Genomic DNA, 24,422 nt, shown 5'->3' on the forward strand with positions numbered 1-24,422 from the left:
AGTTAGAACACTTTCTCACATTATACAAAAAAAGAAAAAAATGAAATCAAAACAGCATAGGACTTAAATGTAAGACATGACACCATAAAACTCCTAGACGAGAACATTTCCAAAATACTCTCTGACAATGTCGTTTAGTCGCTAAGTTCTATCTGACTCCTTTGTGACCCCATGGACTGCAGCCGACCAGGCCCCTCTCCCCATGAGATTTCCCAGGCAAGAATACTGGAGTGGGTTGCCATTTCCTTTTCCAGGGAATCTTCCTGACCCAGGGTTCAAACCTGTGTCTTTTGCATTGGCAGGCAGATTCTTTACCACTGAGCCACCTGGGAAGCCATATTCTCTCCCATTAAATCACAGCAATGCTTTCTCAGGTCAGCTGCCCAAGGCAATAGAAAGGAAAGCAAAAATGGGACCTAATCAAGCTTAAAAGCTTTTGCATAGCAAAGGAAACTATAAACAAAATGAACAGACAACCTATGGAATGGGAAAAAATATTTGCAAACAGTGTGATGGACAAGGAGTTAATTTCAAATACACAAACAGCTCATACAACTCAGTATCAAAAAAAACACAAACCCAATCAAAAATGGGCAGAAAACCTAAATAGACATTTCTCCAATGACATACAGATGACCAATAGGCACATGAAAACATGCTCAAAATTACTATTAAAGAAATGCAAATTAAAACTATACTGAGATACCATCACATACTACTCAGAATGGCCATCATCAAAAAGTCTACAAATACCAATAATAAATGATGAAGAGGGTGTGGCGGGAAGTGAACCCTCCTAAACTGTCGTTGGTGGGAATGTAAATTGGTACAGCTACCACTGAGAACAGTATGGAGGTTTTTTAAAATATTAGAGTTGCCATATGATCCAGCAATTCCACTCCTGGGCATACATCCAGAAAAGATGAAAACTCTAAACTGAAATGATATATCCACCCCAATGTTCACAGGAGCATTATTTACAACAGCTAAGGCATGGAAGCAACTTAAGTGTCCATCAAAAGATGAAAGGATAAAAATATGGTAAATATATATACACAATGGAATAAAAAAGAATGAAATGATGCTATCTGTAGTTAATGAATGGACCTAGAGACATACTAATAAAGTAAGTCAGAAAGAGAAAAATACCATACAGTGTCACTTATATGTGAGATCTAAAAAATAAAATGATACAAATGAACTTATTTGTTCAAAACAGAAACAAGATTCACAGACAATAGAAAACCTATGGTTACCCGAAGGGAAAGGGCAGGAGAGGAATAAATGAGGACTTTGGAATTAACAGCTACACATTACTACATATAAAATACAAAAACGATAAGGCCCTACTGTATAGTACAGGAGCTATATTTGATATTTCATAATAACCTATAATGGAAAAGAATCTGAAAAATTATGTAATCGAATCACTTTGCTGAACATCTGAAACCAACATAACATTGTAAATCAACATTAAAAAAAAAAAACCTCCCAGTGGTTCTCAGTGTATATCAGAATCTCCTGGAGGGCCTGTTAAAACACAGGATTGATAATTATGTCTTGGGTGGGATCTAATAATTTGCATTCCTAACGAGTGCCTAGGTTTTGCTGATGCTGCTGGTTTGAGGACTGAATTTTGAGAAAGACTAAGGCAGTCATGTGGTGCTGGAGAAGACTCTTGAGAGTCCCTTGGACTGCAAGGAGATCCAACCAGTCCACTCTAAAGGAGATCAATCCTGGGTGTTCATTGGAAGGACTGATGCTAAAGCTGAAACTGCAATACTTTGGCCACCTCATGCGACGAGTTGACTCACTGGGAAAGACTCTGATGGCTGGGAGGGATTGGGGGCAGGAGGAGAAGGGGACGACAGAGAATGAGATGGCTGGATGGCATCACCGACTCTGTGGACATGAGTTTGAGTGAACTCCGGGAGTTGGTGATAGACAGGGAGGCCTGGCGTGCTATGATTCATGGGGTCGCAAAGAGTCGGACACGACTGAGCGACTGAACTGAACTGAAAGCAGTCATGTTAAGATGTGGTAAGGAGCCAGGCACAAATTGATACCTTTTGTTAAATGCTATCAGTTTAATACAGTGGTATTGTAATAATGTGGTGGAAACAGAAAGGAAATTTAACAGAATAAGTTAGAACTAGGCCATTTAATGTTAAACAATTTGGATTTTTTCTTCAGTATATAAGTGATCTTTACAGAAAGAGTTTTCAGAATGATCACTCTGGCCTTGTGATCAAAGGAGAAAGAAAAACCAGCAGAGCGCTCAATGAAAAACTAGAGTCCCCTAAATGAGAAATGATGAAATTAAAACTAAAGCAGTGGCAGAGGAATGAAAAAGAAAAATAATTAGGACAAAAAACTAATTTGACACAGTAACTCACTCAATATGAAAGGTGAAAGAATATATTTAAAGAACAACTCTATGGAATAATTTTTGCAATCTGTCAATCACCGATTATATATTTATCATTTATTTCCTATACTAGAATGTAAGTTCCATGAAATGTGTGATTATTTTATTTATTGATATCTGTATAGCACTTATAAGAGTACCTGGCACAAAGAGTAAACCCATTATCGTCAATAATTGAGTATTTCTTTTAAAATTTAAGTCTGATGATACAATTTCTCTATTCTACTTTCTAGTGGCTCCCCATACCATTCAGAGAAACAATCATGCAATGTTTTTTTCATTGACACTTGCTCCCCTCCCCAACCCCTATAAATGTCAGTTGAACTCAACAATAAAATTAGTGATATACATGAAAGCAACCTCCTTGTGAAAATATTTTGAGGACTAAAGCTAGTCAACAGGTTACATTCTAAGTAGTACTGTCCTATCCTTAACTCTGCTCAAGCAATGTATGCTTCTTTGCTATTCCTCAACGTATCAAATGTGCTTGTTGTCATCACTGGAGTCAAACACACTAAGTGTCTAACAATAACACTGATGGTGGACCAGCACATGATTCTTTGAACATGCTCTTTCCTTTGTCCCTTTTCCATATTATTTTTTAATGAAGTTCAATTCTTATGTCAGCACTTCAAACTATAATATGTTCCTATACCATCCCAACATTCCATACGAGATAATGTCTCTTATAGTACCCTGTACATATCTGTTAAAAGCATGAACCATCTGTATGGTAATTTTCAAGAGAAGAAATTCCACTAAATACTGCAATGTTATGTATGCTGGTATTTTCTCAGAGAGGGAAACTTCAGACAAGTTACTAGAAATGTTTATAATTTTATGCTACACTGAAAACTTTAATAATCTCTTTTAAGAGGTACAGGCTGAAATGTACTTGTTTTGGACACTGATATTATTAGCTTAAAAAAACCAAACATGAGTTCATTACAATGTTAGTAGAAAATATTGTGAAGGGTGGACTCTCAGTCTCAATAACAATTCTGTGAGGTGTTCTTTTTCTCACTCTTACACAGTCAAGAAAATCAAGACTTAGGAAGGGTTAAAAAAGTTGTCCAAGGCCACAGAACTAAAAATGTTTCAAAACCAAACCTATTTAACTCCAAAGTCTTGAGGTTTATCCCATTATACAATATCGATATTTTCTTTCATTTAACAAATGATATTGGCAAGAGTTTCTTTACAGAGAAAAGCATCAACATGAGGCTTTACATTATCTAAGGTTTTTGATATTGGATAATGTTACGCATTTCAATCAAGAAGGACGGTAATATGAATTCAAGTTTCTAATAGACTTTCACTATGAAGACTAGCTAAACAAAACAAGCAAGATATACAAAAGAAATAGTACAAAAGAAGAGGGAATTAAACCACTTAATAAAATTTGGATTCTAATCGTAAGATGTGTCACTTGAGCATATGATTTCTCTCTTTAAATCTCAATTTTTCCAACTTCAAAAAGGTTGATTAGGTTAATTATCTAAGTGTCATTTTGTAACTAAAATTCTATAGAAAAGAACTGTTAAAGAATAGCAATGACAAAAAAAAAGTACTCACTTACTTTTTATATAATTATTACATATACTAAAAGGGCCATATATCTTTCTTTAAAAAGGTTGATGAAGAACCTATTTTACAAATCCAGGAAAAAATGATCTAGAGATTCAAAACTGAACTGTATATTTAGTTTGTCTCTATCTTAAAATTATCCAATTTATAGTTACATGTTGAAATCTGTAGTGCATTTTACTTGCAAAAACAAAAAACAAAAATACCTGTTTAGATGTGTTATTATATATCTGAATACATCATAGTTAACAGGATGAAATTTCTTAACAATTTCTTTCAGTGCATGAAGGCGTTCTGCTTTATCCAGGATTTCTGTAAAAGTAGTGAGGAATTTGTATGAAACACAGACATTAAAAAATATTGATAAAGCTTCTTGCTATGCTTATTGTATAAAACAATCAAGAATGTATATGAAATATGTCAGGAGGGGTAAACAAAAACAAATAAAATGTAAAGAATCTGTTAATAAATAGATTATCATTTATTACAGTAAGACTTCACAAAGTTAATAACTGGACAAGTAACTTGGGGATGGCTAAATAGTGTATTAGTAATTTTTTAAAGTGACATCTAACTAGATACTGACTTAGAATCAACTAATTACTAACAAACTTGTTAAGCTCTTAATATTCATGGCACAAAGAGTAAATATTTTAGGCTTTCTGGGTGAAACTATTCAACTCTGCAGTTGTACAAAAGCAGCCACAGACAATATGCAACAAGACTGGCTTTGTTCTAATAGAACTAAAAAAAAAAAATCTGAATTTCATATAATTTTAACATCATATAATTTTTTCTTTTAACATTTTCAACCATTTAAAAATGTAAAAAAACATTCTTAGCCTGCAAGCCTTCTGAAAACTGATAGCAAGCTGAATTTTTGGCCTATAGGTCAGTTTGCCAGCACCTGATTTAAAGCATCACCATATACTTATTTATAATTCACTTAGCTTATCAAACATCTATTTTCACAATCACTACAGCAGTCAGTTACTTTTCAAACTTATGCAAATTATGAAACAGGATAAGTGAAAGGCAGTTCTGCTGTAAACAGGAGGAGAGAAGAGAGCACCCTTACTTGCTTCTCTTCCTCATTCACTTCTTTCTTCCAAAATAACAGTGGGTTCCTCTGGAGGGGCCCATTCCACATAGCAATTCATGACAGGTAGTACAAATACCACTTACTGTGTATTAGTCACTCAGCTGTGTCTGACTCTTTGCGATCCCATGAACTGCAGCCCACCAGGCTCCTCTGTCCATGGGATTGTCCAGGCAGGAATACTGGAGTGGGTAGCCATTCCCTTTTCTAAAAGGGGATCTTCCTGACCCAGGGATCAAACCCAGATCTCCCACATTGCAGACAGATTCTTTACCATCTGAGCCACCAGGGAAGCCCAAAAACCAAGTACTAAGAAATTTCTCATTTGCCACATATTACTTCTAAATCAGCCCTCAATAATTTCCTAACTAGGAAAGGTATAAGGCTATTGTTTACAGTCAAAAAAGTAAGAAAATCTAAGCTATCAAATGGACCATTTTCCCAGTTTATATATGAGATTATGTATAAGGCAACTGCATCGTGTGCCAATATATTGAAGTGGGTTTTAATTAAAAGAAAATTAACTGAGAACTCTAACAATCAAAATTCTAAGAAAGTAACTTCACTCTAAAGAGCCTGAAGACTTGGAATCAGAAGGACATATTGAAGAGAAATATTTAGAAACTAAATAATGAGAACACAGTAAGGATTAAGCACTAGGTTACCTGACAGTCAAATAGACCTTTTTTTCTCATCTTCCAGATAACAAATGCGTATCTGCTAAGCAGAATCATCTGGATGAATGATGATGCCAAGTAAGAATCAATACCGAATAGGTATTCATTTTCCTGTCTAACTCTCTCAAAAACTGACTTAAGACACGAGGCCAAAGTCAATTTCTTTGACTTAAAACGTATTTTACTAAAATACGTTACAGATACATTAGTTTGAAGAATTAATTTCTTTTTCCTAAATGCCTTTGAGTTTGAATTAAAACTCAAACCTCAAACTTTCAGCACTATGATCTAACTTTAGGAGCACCTAGTCATCTAGGAGGCTAGCTAAAACTATTTAAAGGGAAAGAACTTTAATAAACAGCTCTAAAAGCTGAATTTTTATTTGCTACATATTCTACTGAACGACCTATTTTAACACATAGCAATCAATGTACAAACCCCACTACCATCATCCCTCTCAAAAAAAAAAAAAAGAGGCTTATACTTACTTGCTGCTTCCAGTAGCTCTGGATGAAGAGAATATGGAATTAAAGGATCTGGTAGATCTGCGAAGAAAGCTTTAAGAGCTCCAGCTACGGCATTTACTGTTACTTCCATTGATACTAGACTGATATTATGATCTACAAGACAAAAATTGAAATTAAAAATTATAATAAATTTAAATTTATTACAAGAGAAGTAAGCTAAATGGGTATTTGAAGATCCAAAGATATTTAAGTCTTCTCATTGATCACCTTTATTTACAGGCAGATTCATCTCTCCCCCATTGTTTTAATGTAAGTTTACCTGATAAAACTATAGACAATGAAAGAGAAAACCAAGCAAGCAGCATTTTCTGTTACAATAAAAAAACCTATTAGGCTTATTAGTATACAGGCAATATTATTTAACATCTCTCTTAAAACATTCTGTTTAATGGAAGCTATTTCAAAGAGGTCATAAGGAAACAGAGACACAAAGATAGGAATCATACATATAAATTCAACCTTCAACTTTTTAACTTATACTTAAAAAATTTTAATATAAAACACTTTAAACACTTATCAGTGAAGTTCTGACTTTAAATAGACAAGAACAGAACACAGTAAAGATGTATTATAAGGTTAATTTGCTATTTTAAAGTCTTATTTTCCTTTTATAAATACAATGAATACTTATGATAAAAAATTATCCCCATAACCAAGAGATAATCACTTTTATACTTTAGCATGTTTCCTTTCATCCCTTTTCTGCTCATTAAAAAAAAAAAGATGAATCATATATATTTTATATTGAATTTCATTTTTAAGGCATTATCCAAGGTTATTAAAATTTCACCAGTAACTTTTAAAAAATATTTTGAGGGAGCAGGAAACATTTCACTGCAATTTCAAGCTTGTAGAAATTCTGCAATAATAATAAAAATACAAAGAACTCACGCATATCATTAACCAAGAATCACCAATCTTCACATTTTGTCCTATAAACAATTTTAACGACTATAAAACATTCTCCCAGACATAAAATTTACATAATATTCTATTACTGAAGATTTAGATTTCTTTTAAAAAAACTATAAAGATGTTATGATTAAAAACATGTATTTATTAAAGCTTACTTCCTTAGGCAGACAACATTCCTTGAAATATAAGCTACCCAGTGAACACTTAACATGGTGTCTGGCACAGAAAACTCCTCATATGCATTATCTCATTATTCTTTGGTTATTTTTATCACTTCCATTCCAGACTATGAAAAGCTGCTGTTTAGAAAGATTAACTTCCAGAGGTCACAAAGGTAAGTGACTTCCCAGGTAGCGCTAGTGGTAAAGAACCCGCCTGCCAATGCAGGAGATGTTAAGAGATGTGGATTTGATCCTTGGGTTGGAAAGATCTGAAGGAGGGCACAGCAACCCACTCCAGTATTCTTGCCTGGGAAATCTCATGGACAGAGGAGCCTGGCGGGCTGCAGACCATAGGGTCACAAATAATTGGACACAACTGAATCAACTTAGCACAGTAAGTGGTAGAACTAGAAAACAAAACCAGAAAGTCTAAATCAAGAGGCCCTGGTACTGACTATTCTTCCATTCTTCCTTTATTACTTAGAAGTAAAATTGTAAGAATTTGATAAAGTCTAAACAGTTCTTGTAACAAAATATTTTAAAAGTGAAACACTAACAATACTCTTTCAAAGCAAAGCACATACACCCTCTTCTCCAACACTCAACAATTTTACCATTTCAACACATATAATCTTCATTATTCTATATGGTTTTCTAGTATTCTGCTTGTAAACATGAGTGGACTTACCTTTAAAACAGAATACAAACATTGCTGCAATAAATTTCTTGGTAGGCTTACAGGAAGACTTGTAACATAAATATTTACAAATGGAATTTCTCCAGCAAAAGCTATCTAAAGCACCCATAATCAATAATATACAACATACCTGTTTGCCTATGCCCTATCAATAATCTTTTCCATTCTCATAATAAATACAACCTTTTTGTTTTAATTTTTATTTATTTATAACTGACAGAGGCTGACCATATTTTCATTTGTATATTGGTTGTTCTGAAATGAATTGCTAAACCTAGCAAAGAAATTCCATAGCCCCCCTAGATTTACAGTTTTTCTCCTGATTTTGTTTTATCCACTGTCCCATACAGAAGTTTTTACATTTTTAGGCAGTCCAGTTTATCATCTTGTTCCTGCTTACTAGGTTTCATGTTAAGTTTAGGCCTCCCCTTACTCCAAGATTATAAAAATATGCACCCATTTTTCTCCCTAGTTCATACAGATTTCATTTTTTTCACTTAAATCTTTGATCTCATATAGAATTAATTTGAGTAGGAAATTAAGCTTTTTAAAAAATCCCTAATTAGTTGGCACAGTATCATGAAAGAAAAAAAAACTTTCAATTTGAACTTAAAGGTAAATCTGCAAACACAAAGATGATGATGCATCATAACTCAATTTACTGCTTTTCCAATTCTGGTAATGGATTTATAGCTCTCCTGTCTCTTGACTCTGGTATCTGCTTTGATTAAATACTCCTAATACTACTTCAAAACTTTCTCTCATAATACATAATCTTAAGGAGGTTTTCATATGAAATTTCAATAAGGAAACTAACAAAATTATGATTTTGTCTTATATAATTATCTTTTTACCTTGATCAAACTGCTTTTGAATATTGTCTTGATCAGTTTTGTTCCCACTAACACGGTAGAGTCCTTCAGTACATAATCCTAAAATAAAGAAAGAGACTTTTGGTACATACATATATAGGTACAACAAAGAATATACTTAACCTTATGTACAACTTAGTGACTTACAAAATATGGTGGCAAATATTTTTAGGAATAAAATAATTTTGAACATTTCATTTAAAGTAAGTTCACAATGGACTATTTTAATTTTAAACCAGTTAGCCTACTCAGTTCCATGCAAAAAATGAGAAGAAACATTCTTCCTATTTCTTTTACTAAATACATCTAATTTCCTGACTGTGATATATTGAAAAAAATAAAGACACTGAAAGGTGGAGAGAAACTGAATTAACAGCAACTCTAAGAACATGAAAAACAACATGACTGAGTTCTCTGGGTTTTCTTTTTGCCTTATATATCCTAGACCAGGCAACAGAGAAGCCTGCAACCCAGAAACACTGATGAACACAGGCACAAAATAAAAACAACAAACCACCACCCAGAAAACCAACAAGAAAAGTCTGCTCTCTCCGGTGAAAGGATGGGGAGAGGTGCAGACGAGCAAGCAAAATCATTTTTAATTACTGCCCTACTCCAGCCAAACACCGTGGAACCTACTCCTCCTCATTCACAACAATGGCAACCAAATAGAATTCTACTTGAGCTAGCAGTAACAAAGGTGTCCTTCCCCTTTCAAGATGTCAGCAGGGGCTGATTGAAGCCTGAAGTTCTTAACTACCACCCTGAGGTAAGAGGTACCCTCCCCTCTCCACCACAGTGGTCAACAGAGGCTGGTGGAGATCAAGCAGGGTGGGAAGGCCAATCTTCTAGCCTCACTTTGTAGTAATGAGGCAGCCTTCCTCCGCTGCCAGTACAGTGTCAGAGGAGGCCTGTTAAAAATAGATTTAAATAAGACTCAAAGTTTCACAGCACACTATCCAAAATCTAGAATAAAACCATAATAAAATGAAAATCATTCATCATTTCAAGAATCAAGAAAATCGCAACCTGAGTGAGAAAAGATAATTAACCAACACCGATACAAAGATGTCAGTTGTGGAATTATCTGATAAGGATTTCAAAGCATCATAAAACACTTTGGTGAACAATTATAAACACACTTGAAACAAACTTTCTAACGAAGTTTCAGCAAAGAAACAGAAATATAAGGAACAACAAAATGGAAATTTTAGAACCAGAAACACAGTAACAGCAACAACGAATTCACTGAATGCAATCAACAACAAATGACAGAGAAATGAGCAAGTGAACTTGAAGACAAACAACAGAAATTATCCAGTCTAAAGAACATAAAGAAATTAGACACACACACACACGCGCGTGCGCGCTGCAGGGATTTGTGGGACAACAGAAGACCCAAGACTTGTATCATCAGCCAAAAACCTATCGCTATGTTCAACGGGAAACTTCTAAAAGAGACTCAATTTGATAAGGCATTGTACTCTTCTGATCACAAGGAGGAAAAAGAAGAAAAGAATAGTGGATTCTGTCAAACCTATTTACAGAGCAATATCAAGGTACCTGTATGGGACAATATATTAATCCCTTCTAATTTTCATCAGGTTAAATTATTTTATTAATATTGTTTTATAAATTTCACAAATATCTTTACATACGAAGATGTGAAAGGGGAAAAAAATGTACCTCACAGTGGAGGAAGCAAGTCAACATTGAGAAATTCATGAACATAAAGGTAAGGGAAGATCCCCTGGAGAAGGAAATGGCAGCCCACTCCAGTATTCTTGCTTGGAAAATCCCACGGACAGAGGAGCCTGGCAGGCTGTAGTCCATAGGACTGCAAAGAGTTGGACACAACTGAGCGATTGAGCACAAACACGCAAAGGTAGCAAAAATCCACTAACAAAAGTTTCATGGGTCAAAGTTATTAAATCTAAAGTTTTAACTTCAATGAAGCACAGCTTCTGCTGCTGCTGCTAAGTCGCTTACTGACTCTGGGCGTGTCAGGAAGTCGGGGTCTGACTCTGTGTGACCCCACAGACAGCAGCCCATCAGGCTCCCCTGTCCCTGGGATTCTCCAGGCAAGAACACCAGAGTGGGTATAAAGCACAGATGCTGCTGCTGCTAAGTCACTTCAGTCATGTCCGACTCTGTGTGACCCCATAGACGGAAGCCCACCAGGCTCCCCTGTCCCTGGAATTCTCCAGGCAAGAACACTGGAGTGGGTTGCCATTTCCTTCTCCAATGTGTGAAAGTGAAAAGTGAAAGTGAAATCACTAAGTCGTGTCTGACCCTTAGCCACCCCACGGACTGCAGCCTACCAGGCTCCTCCATCCATGGGATTTTCTAGGCAATAGTACTGGAGTGGCTTGCCATTGCCTTCCCCGATAAAGCACAGCAGATACCACCAAATAACCAAAATTATCATTTACTGTGGGATAAAATAACATCCTATCCCAACAACTCAACACTCAAAACACGAAGATCATGGCACCCAGTCCCATCACTTCATGGCAAATAGATGGGGAAAATGTGGAAACAGTAACAGACTTTATTTTTGTGGGCTCCAAAATCACTGTGGACAGTGACTGCAGCCATGAAACTAAAAGACGCTTGGTCCTTGGAAGAAAAGCAATGACAAACCTGGACAGCATATTAAAAAGCCGAGGCGTTACTTTGCCTACAAAAGTCCGTATAGTCAAAGCTGTGGTTTTTCCAGTTCTCATATATGGATGTAAGAGCTGGACAGTGATAAAGGCTGAGTGTTGAAGAATTTATTCCTTCAAACTGTGGTGCTGAAGAAGACTCTTGAGAGTCCCTTGGACAGCAGGGAGATCAAACCAGGCAATCCTAAAGGAAATCAACCCTGAATATTCACTGGAAGGACTGACGCTGAAGCTCTAATACTTTGGCCACCTGATACAAAGAGCTGACATTGGAAAAGACTCTGATGCTGGGAAAGACTGAAGGCAGGAGGAGAAGAGGACGACAGAGGATGAGATGGTTGAATGGCACCATGGACTCAATGGACACAAGTTTGAGCAAACTCTGGGAGGGATGATGAAGGACAGGTAAGCCTGGCATGCTACAGTTCATGGGGTCACAAAGAGTCGGATACAACTGAGCAACTAAACAACAATACCAACAGATATGATGAACTTAGATACAACAATACTTTGGTGGTATTTCTAACTAAAATGCATAATTTGAATCCAATAATGAGGAAAAGCAACCTCAAATTGATGGAGAAAGAAAACGTTTATTTGTATAGTAAAACACCAATCAATAAACATAATAAAAATGATAGACTAACCTGACATAGTGACAAGCATTTATTTGCTACATGAAAAAGGAACGTGTGTAATCATCCATGCTAAAAACCTTGCCTTCCTTTCACTGATAACTGAGAGATGTATTTTTTCTTTTTTAAAAAGCAGCAGCAACAGCAACTTAATAATCTAGATGTGAATTAAATCATCCAAAGTATCCATCCTGGGCCTCCAAGTAATACAGGCATTAGAAATTTATACCAATATTCCAAAACTAAACTTAAAATATGTTCTAACCAAGTGCTTTCACCTTCTTTTTCTTCCATTAGAAAGATAACTAACCCTTACACTGCATAGAACTCACGATATCTGAAATTCTAAAAGGGTCTAGGTTCTATTTGAGTTGATAATAGATATGAGTTTCAAAGAGTTGGACTGTGAAGAAAGCTGATCGCCAAAGAATTGATGCTTTTGAACTGTGGTGCTAAAGAAGACTCTTGAGAGTCCCTTGGACTACAAGGAGATCCAACCAGTCTATTCTAAAGGAGATCAATCCTGGGTGTTCATTGGAAGGACTGATGCTAAAGCTGAAACTCCAATACTTTGGCCACCTCATGCGACAAGTTGACTCACTGGTAAAGAGTCTGATGCTGGGAGGGACTGGGGGTGGGAGAAGGTGACGACAGAGAATGAGATGGCTGGATGGCATCACCGACTCGATGGACATGAGTTTGAGTGAACTCCGGGAGTTGGTGATGGACAGGGAGGCCTGGCATGCTGTGATTCATGAGGTCGCAAAGAGTCAGACACAACTTGAGCGACTGAACTGAACTGAAAGTCACAAAACACACGACAAACAGTAAGGGAGAAGCAAGCTGTGTAGATAATCCATGAATTATATTGTTTCCATGGGAGGTAGTGTCAGCAAAAGAGACAAAGAAATGAATTTTGGAGCTTGGTTCCCCAATAAAAGCAACTAAAAGTGAAAGTGAAGTCACTCAGTCATGTCCGACTCTCTGCGACCCCATGAACTGTGGCCTACCAGGATCCTCTATCCATGGTATTTTCCGGGCAAGAGTACTGGAGTGGGTTGCCATTTCCTTCTCCAGGGGATCTTTTCGACCAGGGATTGAACCTGGGTCTCCCACACTGAAGGCAGACACTTTACTGTCTGAGCCACCAGGGAAGTCAAAAGCAACTAAGGAGCAGCCAGAATGTATCAGAATCAACTTCTGCAGAACTCTTGAATCTACTAAAGAAATTACAACCACCATTAGAAGTTTTGGAGAAGAAAGAAGCTTTAAACTGCTCAGCTACTACTCCCCATACCCTAGACTGGCAACGACCATGAGGAAGGTAGACTGCAAGTGTCGGGGTTTAGGCTGCAAGTGTCAGAGGCGGGAACAAGATCTTGTTTGCAAAGAACTATAGTTGTAAATTTTAACTTGTCTGGTGGCTCCCAGAAGAAAGTGCACAAGGGCTTGCCTATGTTTTACTATGCTAAAATATTTAATATCTTATTTTCAACAAAAAATTTAAGAAGCATAGAAAGAAAAGCCAGTATGGTCCATTCTAGGAAAAAATATTAACAGAAACTGCCTATGGGGAAACCCAGTCACTGCACTTATTAGACAAAGACTTTAACCTTTAAAAATGCACAAAGAGCTACAGGAAGCTGTGAACAACCAACCAAAGAAAACCAAGGGAATGGTGACTTAAAAAATGAAGAATATTAATACATACAAATTCTAAAAGATGATGCTATTAAAGCACTGCACTGAATATGCCAGCAAATCTGGAAAACTCAGCAGTGGCCACAGGACTAGAACAGGTCAGTTTTCATTCTAATCCCAAAGAATGCTCAAACTATTGCACAACTGTGCTCATTTCACATACTAACAAGGTAAAGCTTAAAATCCTTCAAGCCAGGCTTAAACAGCATGTGAACCAAGAACCCCAAGCAGCGTGCCAGGCTCCCCTGTCTTTCACTATCTCTCAGAGTTTGCTCAAACTCATGTCCATTGAGTCCGCGATGCCATCCAACCGTCTTATACTCTGTTGCCCTTCTCCTTCTGTCCACAGTCTTTCCCCAGCATCAGAGTCTTTTCCATTGAGTCAGCTCTTCACATGAACTGGCCAAAGTGTTGGAGCTTTGGCTTTAGCATCAGTCCTTTCAGTGAATATTCAGGGTTGATGTCCTTTTGGATTGACTGGTTTGATCTCCGTGCTGTCCAAGGGACTTTCTCCAGGACCACAATTTGAAAGCATTAATTCTTCAGCGCTCAGTGTTCTTTATGGTCCATCTGTACACGACTACTGGAAAAACCACAGCTTTGACTATATGGACCTTTGTTGGCAAATTAATGTCTTTGCCTTTTAATACGCTCATAGGTTTTAATAGGTTTTTCATAGCCTTCATTGGAAGGAGCAAGTATCTTAATTTCATGGCTGCAGTCACTGTCCATAATGATTTTGGAGTCCAAGAAAATAGAATCTATTAATGTTTTCACTTCTTCCCCATCTATTTGCCATGAAGTGATGGGACTGGATACCATGATCTTAGTTTTTTGAATGTTGAGTTTTAAGCCAGTTTTTCACTCTCTTACTTTCAGCAAGAGTGAAGTTGCTCTTCACTTTCTGTCACTAGAGAAATGGCTGCATATTTGAGGTTGCTGATATTTCTCCCAGCAATCTTCATCCCAGCATGTAATTCATCCAGCCCAGCATTTCGCATGATGTACTCTGCATATAGTTAAATAAGCAGAGTGACAATACACAGCCTTGTACTCCTTTCCCAATTTTGAACCAGTCAGTTGTTCCACGTAAAGTTCTAACTGTTACTTCTTGACCTGTATACAGGTTTCTCAGGAGACAGGTAAGGTAGTCTGGCATTCCCATTTAAGAATTTTTCACAATTTGCTGTGATCCACACAGTCAGTCTTTAGCGTAGACAATGAAGCAAACGTAGATGTTCTTCTGGAATTCCCTAACTTTTTCTATAATCCAGCAGATGTTGACAATTTGATCTCTGGTTCCTCTGCCTTTTCTAAACCCAGTAGGTACATCTGGAAGTTCTTGGTTCATGTACTTTTGAAGCCTAGCTTGAAGGATTTTGAGCATAACCATACTAGCATGCAGAAAGCATGCAACTGTATGGTAGCTTGACAATTCTTTGGTAATATTCTTCTTTGGGACTGGAATGAAAACTGACCTTTTCCAGTCTTACGCCAATGCTGAGTTTTCCAAATTTGCTAACATATTGAGTGTAGTACTTTAACAGTATCATTTTTAGGGATTTTAAATAGTTCAGCTGGAATTCTATCACCTCCACTAGCTTTGTGTGTAGTAAAATGCTCCCTAAAGCCCACCTGAACTTCACACTCCAGGATGTCTGGCTTTAGGTGAGTGACCATACCATCGTGGTTATCTGGGTCATTAAGATTTTTTGTATATTTCTTCAGTGTCTTCTTGCCACCTCTTCTTAATCTCTTCTGCCTCTGCTAGGTCCCTACTGTTTGTGTCCTTTATCAGGTCCATCTATGTATGAAATGTTTCCTTGATATCTACAATTTTCTTGAAAAGATCTCTAGTCTTTCCCATTCTATTGTCTTCCTCGACTTCTTCGCATTGTTCATTCAAGAAGGCGTTCTTATCTCTCCTTCCTATTCTCTGAAACTCTGCATTCAGTTGAGTGTATCTTTCCCTTTCACCCTTGCTTTCCTTTTCTTTCCTCGGCTATTTGTAAAGGAGCGATAAGCCTCCTGGCTGGAGGAGGTAATGGCAAACCACTCCAGTATTCTTGCTCCAAGAACCCCATGAACACAAACAGTATGAAAAACAGAAATATCTAAGTACAGATCTAACAAATATATACAAGATCTATATGAGAAAAACTATAAAACTGATGAGTGAAAGCAAAGGACTAAATACAACTGACCCTTGAGCAATGCAGGAGCTAGTCCATGTATAACTTATAGCTGGTCCTCTGTATCCACTGTTGTTCCACATTCACAGAGTCAACCAAACATGGATTGTGGTTAGTACTATATTAACTACAGAAAAATATCCAAGTGTTAAGTGGACACACACAGTTCAAACTCATGCTGTTCAAAGATCAACTGTAAAGGAAAGGTATACCATGTTCTTGGATAGGAAGACAAATACCATTTGGGTGTCAATTCTTCTCAGCTTGATCTACAGATTCAAAGCAACCCAATCAAATTTCCAGGAAATTATTTTATGGTTATCAATAAACTGGTTCTAGAGTTTATAGAGAGAGGATAGGACTTATAGCCAACAGAATATTTATAGAGAAAAAAGTTGGAAGATTGATGCTACTTGACTTTAAGATTTACTATAAAACTACAGCAATCAAGATGATATGAGGGCTTTCCAGGTGGTCCAATGGCTAAGAATTCACCTATCAATGCAGGGGACATGGGCTGGATCTCTACTCTGGGAAGATCCCACAGCTGTGTGGCAACTAAACCTGTGTGCCACAGCTACTGAGCCAGCATTCTAGAGCCCATAAGCTGCAACTACTTAGTCCATATGCCACAACTACTGAATCCCATGCATCTAGAGCCTGTGCTCTGCAACGAGAGAAGCCAAAGCAATGAGAAGCCTGCACACTGCGACCAGAGAAAGCCTGGTACAGCAATAAAGACATAGCAGTCAAAAATAAATAAACCTTAAAATTTTTTTTCAAAAAACAGAGATAATATGGTATTGAGGAAAAAACAAGCAAATAGGTCAATGGAACAGAATAGACAGCCCAGAAAGAAACACCCATTAATAGTCAATTGATCTTTGACAAGGAGCAAATGCAGTAAGAACAATAAAGTGAAAACATTCTCTTCAACAAATAGTGCTAGAGAAACTGGATGTTCATACACAAAATAATGAATCTAGACACAGACCTTTGCCCTTGAGGAAAATGAACTGAAAATGGATCACTAACTTAAGGTAAAATGCAGAACTATAAAATCCCTAGAAGACAACATAATAAAAAAAACCTAGATGACCTTGGGTATGATGATGCCTTTTTAAATACAAGCTCAAATACACAAGCTGTGATAAAAATATTGATAAGGTGGACATCCTTAAAATTAAAAGTCATTGCTCTGTGAAAGACAACATCAAGAGAATTAGAAGATAAGCCACAGATTGGGAGAAAATATTTACAAAACACGTATCTGATAAGGACTGCTATCCAAAATATACTAAGAACACGTAAAACTCAGTAATAAGAAAACAACTCCACTGTAAAATCGGCCAAAGACCTTAATACATACCTTATCAAAGAAGATATATAGATAGCAAATGAATATAAAAAGAAGCTCCATATCATATGTTACTAGGGAATTTCAAGTTAAAACAATGAGACATCACAATCAGAATGCCAAAATCTGGAACACTGACATCATCAGCTGCTGACTAAGATGTGGAGAACAGAAATTTTCATTTACTGCTGGTGGGAATGTAAAATGGTACAGATGCTCTGGAAGACGGCCTGTAAGTTTTTTAACAAAACTAAATGTACTCTTTGACCTTCCACTGCCAGGAGCCTGGATTTAATCTCCAGTTTGGGGAACTACGATCCTGCAAGCCTCAAGGTAGGCCAAAAAAACAAAGAAACCTAAAGGTACTCTTACCATGTGTGCTCAGTCACTCAGTTATGTCCAACGCTTTGCAACCCATTGGGCTGTAGCCCACCAGGCTCCACTGTCCACAGGATTTTTTAGGCAAGAATACCGGAGTGGGTGGCCATTTCCTCCTCCAGGGGATATTCCCAACCCAGGGATTGAAGCCGTCTCATCTGCATTGTAGGTAGATTCTTTACTGCTGAGCGACAGAGCAAGCCCACTCCTACCATACCATTCAGCAATAATGCTCTTTGTTAATTTACCCATAGGAAATGAAAAATGTCTACACAAAAATCTGCACACCGGTGTTTACAGCATTTGTTTTATAGCTATAGCTATGTTTATAGCATAACTGCCCAAACGTGGAAGCATACAGGCTGTTCTTCAGAGGTAAATGGATGATTAAATGGTGGTACAACCAGACAATGAAATATTATTCAATGTCAAGAAAGAATGGAGTTATTAACCTATGAAAAGACATAGAGAAAACTTAAATCCATATTACTAAGTGAAAGAAGCCAATCTGAGAAGGGCACATATTGGATTATTGTAACTATACATTGCAGAAAAGGTAAAACAATAAACAGGTACGTGGTTGCCAGGGGTGGGGGAGGTAGAGATGAATAGGCAGAGAACAAAGGATTTTTAGGGCAGTAAAAGCACTCTTTATGCTACTGTAATGATGGATATGTCATTATACATATATCCAAACCAGTAAAATTTACAACACCAAGAGTAAATACTAATGTACACTATGAACTCTGGATGATTATCATGTGTCAGCGCAGGTTCATCCTTGGCAAAAAATGTACCATTTTGGGGAGTGATGGTGATGGGCAATGGGGAAGAGTTTCACGTGTGAGAGGGGGTAAATGGGAAATCTCTCTCTTGATTCTGCTATAAATCTAAAATTTTTTGTAGAAAGACACAAACATATATAGAAACATATCAAAATGTATGAGGATGGAAGTAAAATCAATGGAGTAATTCTTTTAGCAATGATAAGTGACATTTCAGGGACAAGAATACTATACCAATTAATAAGGCTAAAGGCACTATTTTTTCCCCCTCAATCAAAAATAGTAAATTTTAAATATGGGGGGAATATTACTGCAACTGGAATTCACTGTATTAAAACACACCACCACTTTCTAGCCACTATATCTTCAATATCTGAAAAAAAGCAACAACAGTATTTCAACCTTTCATTTTGCTACTTTCTTTACATAAAATGCTTAAAAGTTCATAATGTAAATATGACATATTTGTTTACATTTCATTTTCAAAATAACTGACAAGAGACCTTATGTTAATGATAAGGAGACAAACTTTGAAAAGTGAATTGACTTGCTAAAGGTAAGATACTGGGCAAGCCAGGGTCATTACTTTGTCTCATCTGATACATAAAGGAAATATTTTTGACATGCCACCCCATTTGTTTCATGGTAGGTGGTTTCCTCTTTCTGCATGCTTTCTATCACTGAGGTTGGCATAATAATTTCATTTCTAGACATTTTTCCCAGAAAATAAAAATATAAGCAAATATGTAAACAAAAGGATAACTGCCAATATTGAATGTAAAAGCTGAATACATTACTAATTATTTCCCCATAGGGATAAAAAGAGGAAGGGCGAGCGTGTTTCTTCGGACTTGCAAACATTCATTTTCCTGCAGGAATTTCACCATTAAAAAAACAAGAGCTACAGGTGTAATCACCTGGTTGTCAATCACAAAAATGACAATTCCATATGTTTCCATCTAACTTAAAAACAAAGTATTTGATATAGTTTTCTCCTAAGAACAGCCTTTTCCTGCATTAACCAGAGCATTTTGTGTATCACCTTCATCAGCTACTATTATCACAAGGTAAAGCCTGGATTTTTAATGATGTAACAGCTCAGTACAATAAAAATTACTTGCAATGTGAAGTCAAGTGGGCCTTAGGAAGCATCACTACGAACTAAGCTAGTGGAGGTGACAGAATTCCAGTTGAGCTATTTCAAATCGTGAAAGACGATGCTGTGAAAGTTCTGCACTCAATATGCCAGCAAATTTGAAAACTCAGCAGTGGCCACAGGACTGGAAAAGGTCAGTCTTCATTCCAATCCCAAGGCAATGCCAAAGAATACTCAAACTACCACACAACTGCACTCATCTCACATGCTAGTAAAGCAATGCTTAAAATCTCCAAGACAGGCTTCAGCAATACGTGAATCATGAACTGATGTTCAAGCTGGTTTTAGAAAAGGCAGAGGAACCAGAGATCAAATTGCCAACATCCGCTGGATCATCGAAAAAGCAAGAGAGTTTCAGAAAAACATCTATTTCTGCTTCATTGACTATGCCAAAGCCTTTGACTGTGTGGATCACAATAAACTGTGGAACATTCTGAAAGAGATGGGAATACCAGACCACCTGACCTGCCTCTTGAGAAACCCGTGTGCAGGTCAAAAGCAACAGTTAGAACTGGACATGGAACAACAAACTGGTTCCTAATCTGGAAAGGAGTACATCAAGGCTGTATATTGTCACCTTGCTTATTTAACTTATATGCAGAGTACATCAGGAGGAATGCTGGGCTGGAGGAAGCACAAGCTGGAATCAAGATTTCTGGGAGAAATATCAATAACCTCAGATATGCAGATGATACTACCCTTACGGCAGAAAGTGAATAACTAAAGAGTCTCTTGAAGAAAGTGAAAGAGGAGAGTGAAAAAGTTGGCTTAAAGCTCAACATTCAGAAAACTAAGATCATGGCATCCGGTCCCATCACTTCATGGCAAATAGATGGGGAAACAGTGGAAACAATGGCTGACTTTATTTTTGGGGGCTCCAAAATCGCTGCAGATGGTGACTGCAGCCATGAAATTAAAAGACGCTTACTTCTTGGAAGGAAAGTTATGACCAATCTAGACAGCATATTAAAAAGCAGAGACATTACTTTGTCAACCAAGGTCCGTCTAGTCAAGGCTATGGTTTTTCCAGTGGTCATGTATGGATGTGAGAGTTGGACTGTGAAGAAAGCTGAGCGCCGAAGAATTGATGCTTTTGAACTGTGGTGCTGGAGAAGACTCTTGAGAGTCCCCTGGACTGCAAGGAGACCAACCAGTCCGTCCTAAAGGAGATCAGTTCTGGGTGTTCATTGGAAGGACTGATGTTGAAGCTGAAATTCCAATCCTTTGACCACCTGATGCGAAGAGCTGACTCATTTGAAAAGACCCTGATGGTGGGAAAGATTGAGGGCAGGATGAGAAGGGGACGACAGAGGATGAGATGATTGGATGGCATCACCGACTTGATGGACAAGAGTTTGTGTGGACTCTGGGAGTTGGTGATGGACAGGGAGGCCTGGCGTGCTGCAGTCCACGGGGTCGCAAAGAGTCAGACATGACTGAGCGACTGAACTGAAATAACTTTAAATTATAAAAAGTCACACCATCTTTTGCAACGGTCATGCAGTCATAGGAAAAAATAATAAATGCTAATTCTATTTTGGGAAATAAAGACTTAAAAAGATATCACTTTTGTGTTACTACTGGCACAAGGACACACACATAGGGTTATTAAAAAAAACTAGGGTTCGTTTTTTAAACATTTTTAAAATAATGATTTAGTCATATGTGCCCCCAGTTTTAGGAGCTAGGGGTCCCCTAATCTCTTAGAGTTTATGGTCTAATGGCTGTGGTGTTCAAAAAAACAAAAAGAAAGGATTAGCTGTACCCCAATGACCAGCTACTTCAAGAAGAAAATGTTCTTGCTAACAGATAAAAAATATGTTTCAAAGCCAGAAAACACAAAGGCAATTTATTAACATACTAGAAATCCTTAAGGAATTTCTGCTAGACACAGGCATACTAAAATTATCTAATGAAACACTTTAAGGGCTAATTTATAATTCTTGGCTAGATCAAGAATAAGTCACTCTTGAATCATTAAAGTTGGATGTCAATGATCACAACTTTAAGCATTATCTGACACTGTTAAGGTGATTAAAAGTCTAGAATTTCAAAAGCAACCTAAAAAGTCTTTTAGGAAACAACATCATATGTTTCTTAGTGTGATGCATCAAAGACACATCAGCCTTGTGTAGAATTACAACCAAAAATGGTTAACTTGAATCTGATCAGGAATCAGACAAAATTTAGGAACATTCTGGGAAAAAAAAGAATTTTCAAAAAATGTGTCAAGAAAATATAAGTAAGGCTAGAGAACTATTCTAGATTAAGGAAAGATAAAGAGATATATTTCATGCATAACAATAAATGCAAATGCACGATCCTTAACTGGATCCTAAACTGAAAGAACAAAGAAGCTGTAAGTGTTTACTACTGGGATAATAATGGAAATCTGCTTATAAACAAAATATTTGAAAGTAAGATTTTATCAATGTTTTATTTCCCAAAGATGATATTTATATTGTGGTTATGTGGAGAAAATGTCCTTGTTCTTAGGAAATACATGCTAAGAGATTCAAGAGTGAAGTACATGATATCTGTAACTTTCAAATGGTCTAGCCAAAAAAAAAAAAAAAAGGCTGGGGAGAAATGTGGCAACCTCCTCCCCCAAAACTGGTATATCTAGATGAAAGTTATATGGATGCTTCATAATATTATCCTCGTAACATTTCTGAATGTTAAAATGTTAAATGTCAAAAAATTTTCAAACTGTGAAGAAACAAAGAAAATATGGGATGATTACTTCAGATTTGTGGTCACATATTTAATGTGAAATGCATGGTTTATGTTCTTCTACAGCTATGATCCACTTTTCTCGTCCAACCACAGAGTAGGCAGAGTGAGTTTAATCAAGGTTGAGGTTTGCCAAGAGAATAACATGGTGGGGGTTGATGAGATATGCAAAGGAGTGAATATAAAAATGGACTGATATATAGGTAGGACAAGGAAGCACAGAAGATAAAAGGCAATGACATTCAGTGAAAAAGTGTTATTTAGATTAACGAAAATGAGTAGGAGTTCTTCAAAAAGGCAAGTGGGAATGATGAAATATAAATAAAAACAAAAGTTATAGTGACCTTTATTTTAGCAATAAAACAGATTCATTTATACTCCTTTCACCTCAATTATTTATCATTGGTGTGCTGGAACAACATAATTTTCAGACCAATATTTAAAGAACCCCACTGAGACACTCATGCTTCTAACATAACCTGAGCAGAAAAATAACCTCCAAGCTTTAGAGGTAATCTTCTCTTTGTAATTTGTAATAATGAGGGCATTTCAGATTAACTACATCTACATGAAATATAAATTTTAGGATAGTGAGAGAAATTCCTCATTTATCTGGAATTTGGTCATCCCATCACCTAACCTATCGTAACTGAAAAAATGCAAATAAAAAGGCTTATAAATAGCCAAAAAGATGTTACAAACCCCTGCACTAAAATATACTGTTTTCTTTATAGGAGGAATACCTCCTGTTTTCCCACAGATTCTATTAAACTTAACCAAAAACACAACTTACACTAACTCTGCCATATGTTTTCCTGACTCACATCAAATTAGAAGTTGCAAACTGGAAATGCAAAATAAAATTATAAGCAGCAGGAGATACGCTGGCAACAAAACAGAAAATTGAAAAACTAAAATCTAGAAAAAATTTTAGAAAATCTCTAACATAGAAATGCTTCAAAAGTTCCTGAAGATAGCTCTTTAATAACAGAGAAAACTAGCATTAAAATATTCTAAAGAATAAAAAGATAAAGGAAGAAACACTTCCGAGCTCATTCTAGGAGGTCAGTACTAAAGCCGATACTAAAGCCAAAGACCCCAAAAGAAACGAAAGCTATATACCAATATTCTTTAGGAATACAGATGCAAAAAACTTCTGCAAAACACTAGCAAACTGAAGGGCTATCCAGGTGGCACAGTAGTAAAGAAACCGCCTGCAAATGCAGGAGATGCACAAGATGTGCGTTTGTTCCCTGGGTTGGGAAGATCCCCTACATTAACGAATGGCAACCTGCTTCAGTATTCTCGCCTGGAGACTCCTTGGACAGACAAGCCTGGTGGGCTAAGAGTCAGACGCAACTGAGCGCACACACAGCAAATTGAATGCAACAGCATTAAAAAGATTATATACCATGAGGCAGTAGGATTTATCACATGAATGCAAATGTAGTTCAACATAAAAAGATAATGCAATTCACACTAATAGAATGAAAGAAAAAACCCTACATGATTATATCAATTGACACAGAAAAATACTTCACAATATCCAACACTCTTTCACAATAAAAAATACTCTACAAACTAGGAATAAAACGTTTCATGGATTGACTTAGTCTCCCCAAAAGAGATGTGGAAGTCATAACCCCCAATGCCTTAGAAAGGTACCTTACTTGCAAACAAGACCACTACAATCAGCTAGGATAAGATGAGGTCATACTGGAGTAGGGTGAGTCCTTAACCCAACAACTAGCATCTTTCTAAGAAGGCAGATACAGCCAGAACTCCAAAGACAGAATGGAGTAACATTATTGTAAGCTAAGGAATATCAAGGATTGACAGACACCACCAGAAGCCAG

The 24,422-nt window shown here is 36.9% G+C and overlaps 1 protein-coding gene across 3 annotated transcripts in view; it reads right to left on the bottom strand.

The window, feature by feature from the left end:
- Nucleotides 1–24,422, bottom strand: part of ARHGAP5 (Rho GTPase activating protein 5) — a 78,663-nt gene that overhangs the window by 6,814 nt on the left and 47,427 nt on the right. For all 3 annotated transcript variants that reach the window (XM_055418224.2, XM_055418223.2, XM_055418222.2), the window contains exons 4-6: nucleotides 8,946–9,023; nucleotides 6,280–6,411; nucleotides 4,222–4,327 (exon numbers count right to left, since the gene is read on the bottom strand). In XM_055418224.2, the coding sequence (XP_055274199.2) occupies nucleotides 4,222–4,327; nucleotides 6,280–6,411; nucleotides 8,946–9,023 (316 nt within the window). The remainder of the gene's footprint in view (nucleotides 1–4,221; nucleotides 4,328–6,279; nucleotides 6,412–8,945; nucleotides 9,024–24,422) is intronic.

Source organism: Moschus berezovskii, chromosome 21 (genome assembly GCF_049115385.1).
Source record: "Moschus berezovskii isolate FMDL1 chromosome 21, NW_MosBer_1.0, whole genome shotgun sequence".
In the NCBI taxonomy this organism is placed as follows: Eukaryota; Metazoa; Chordata; class Mammalia; order Artiodactyla; family Moschidae; genus Moschus; species Moschus berezovskii.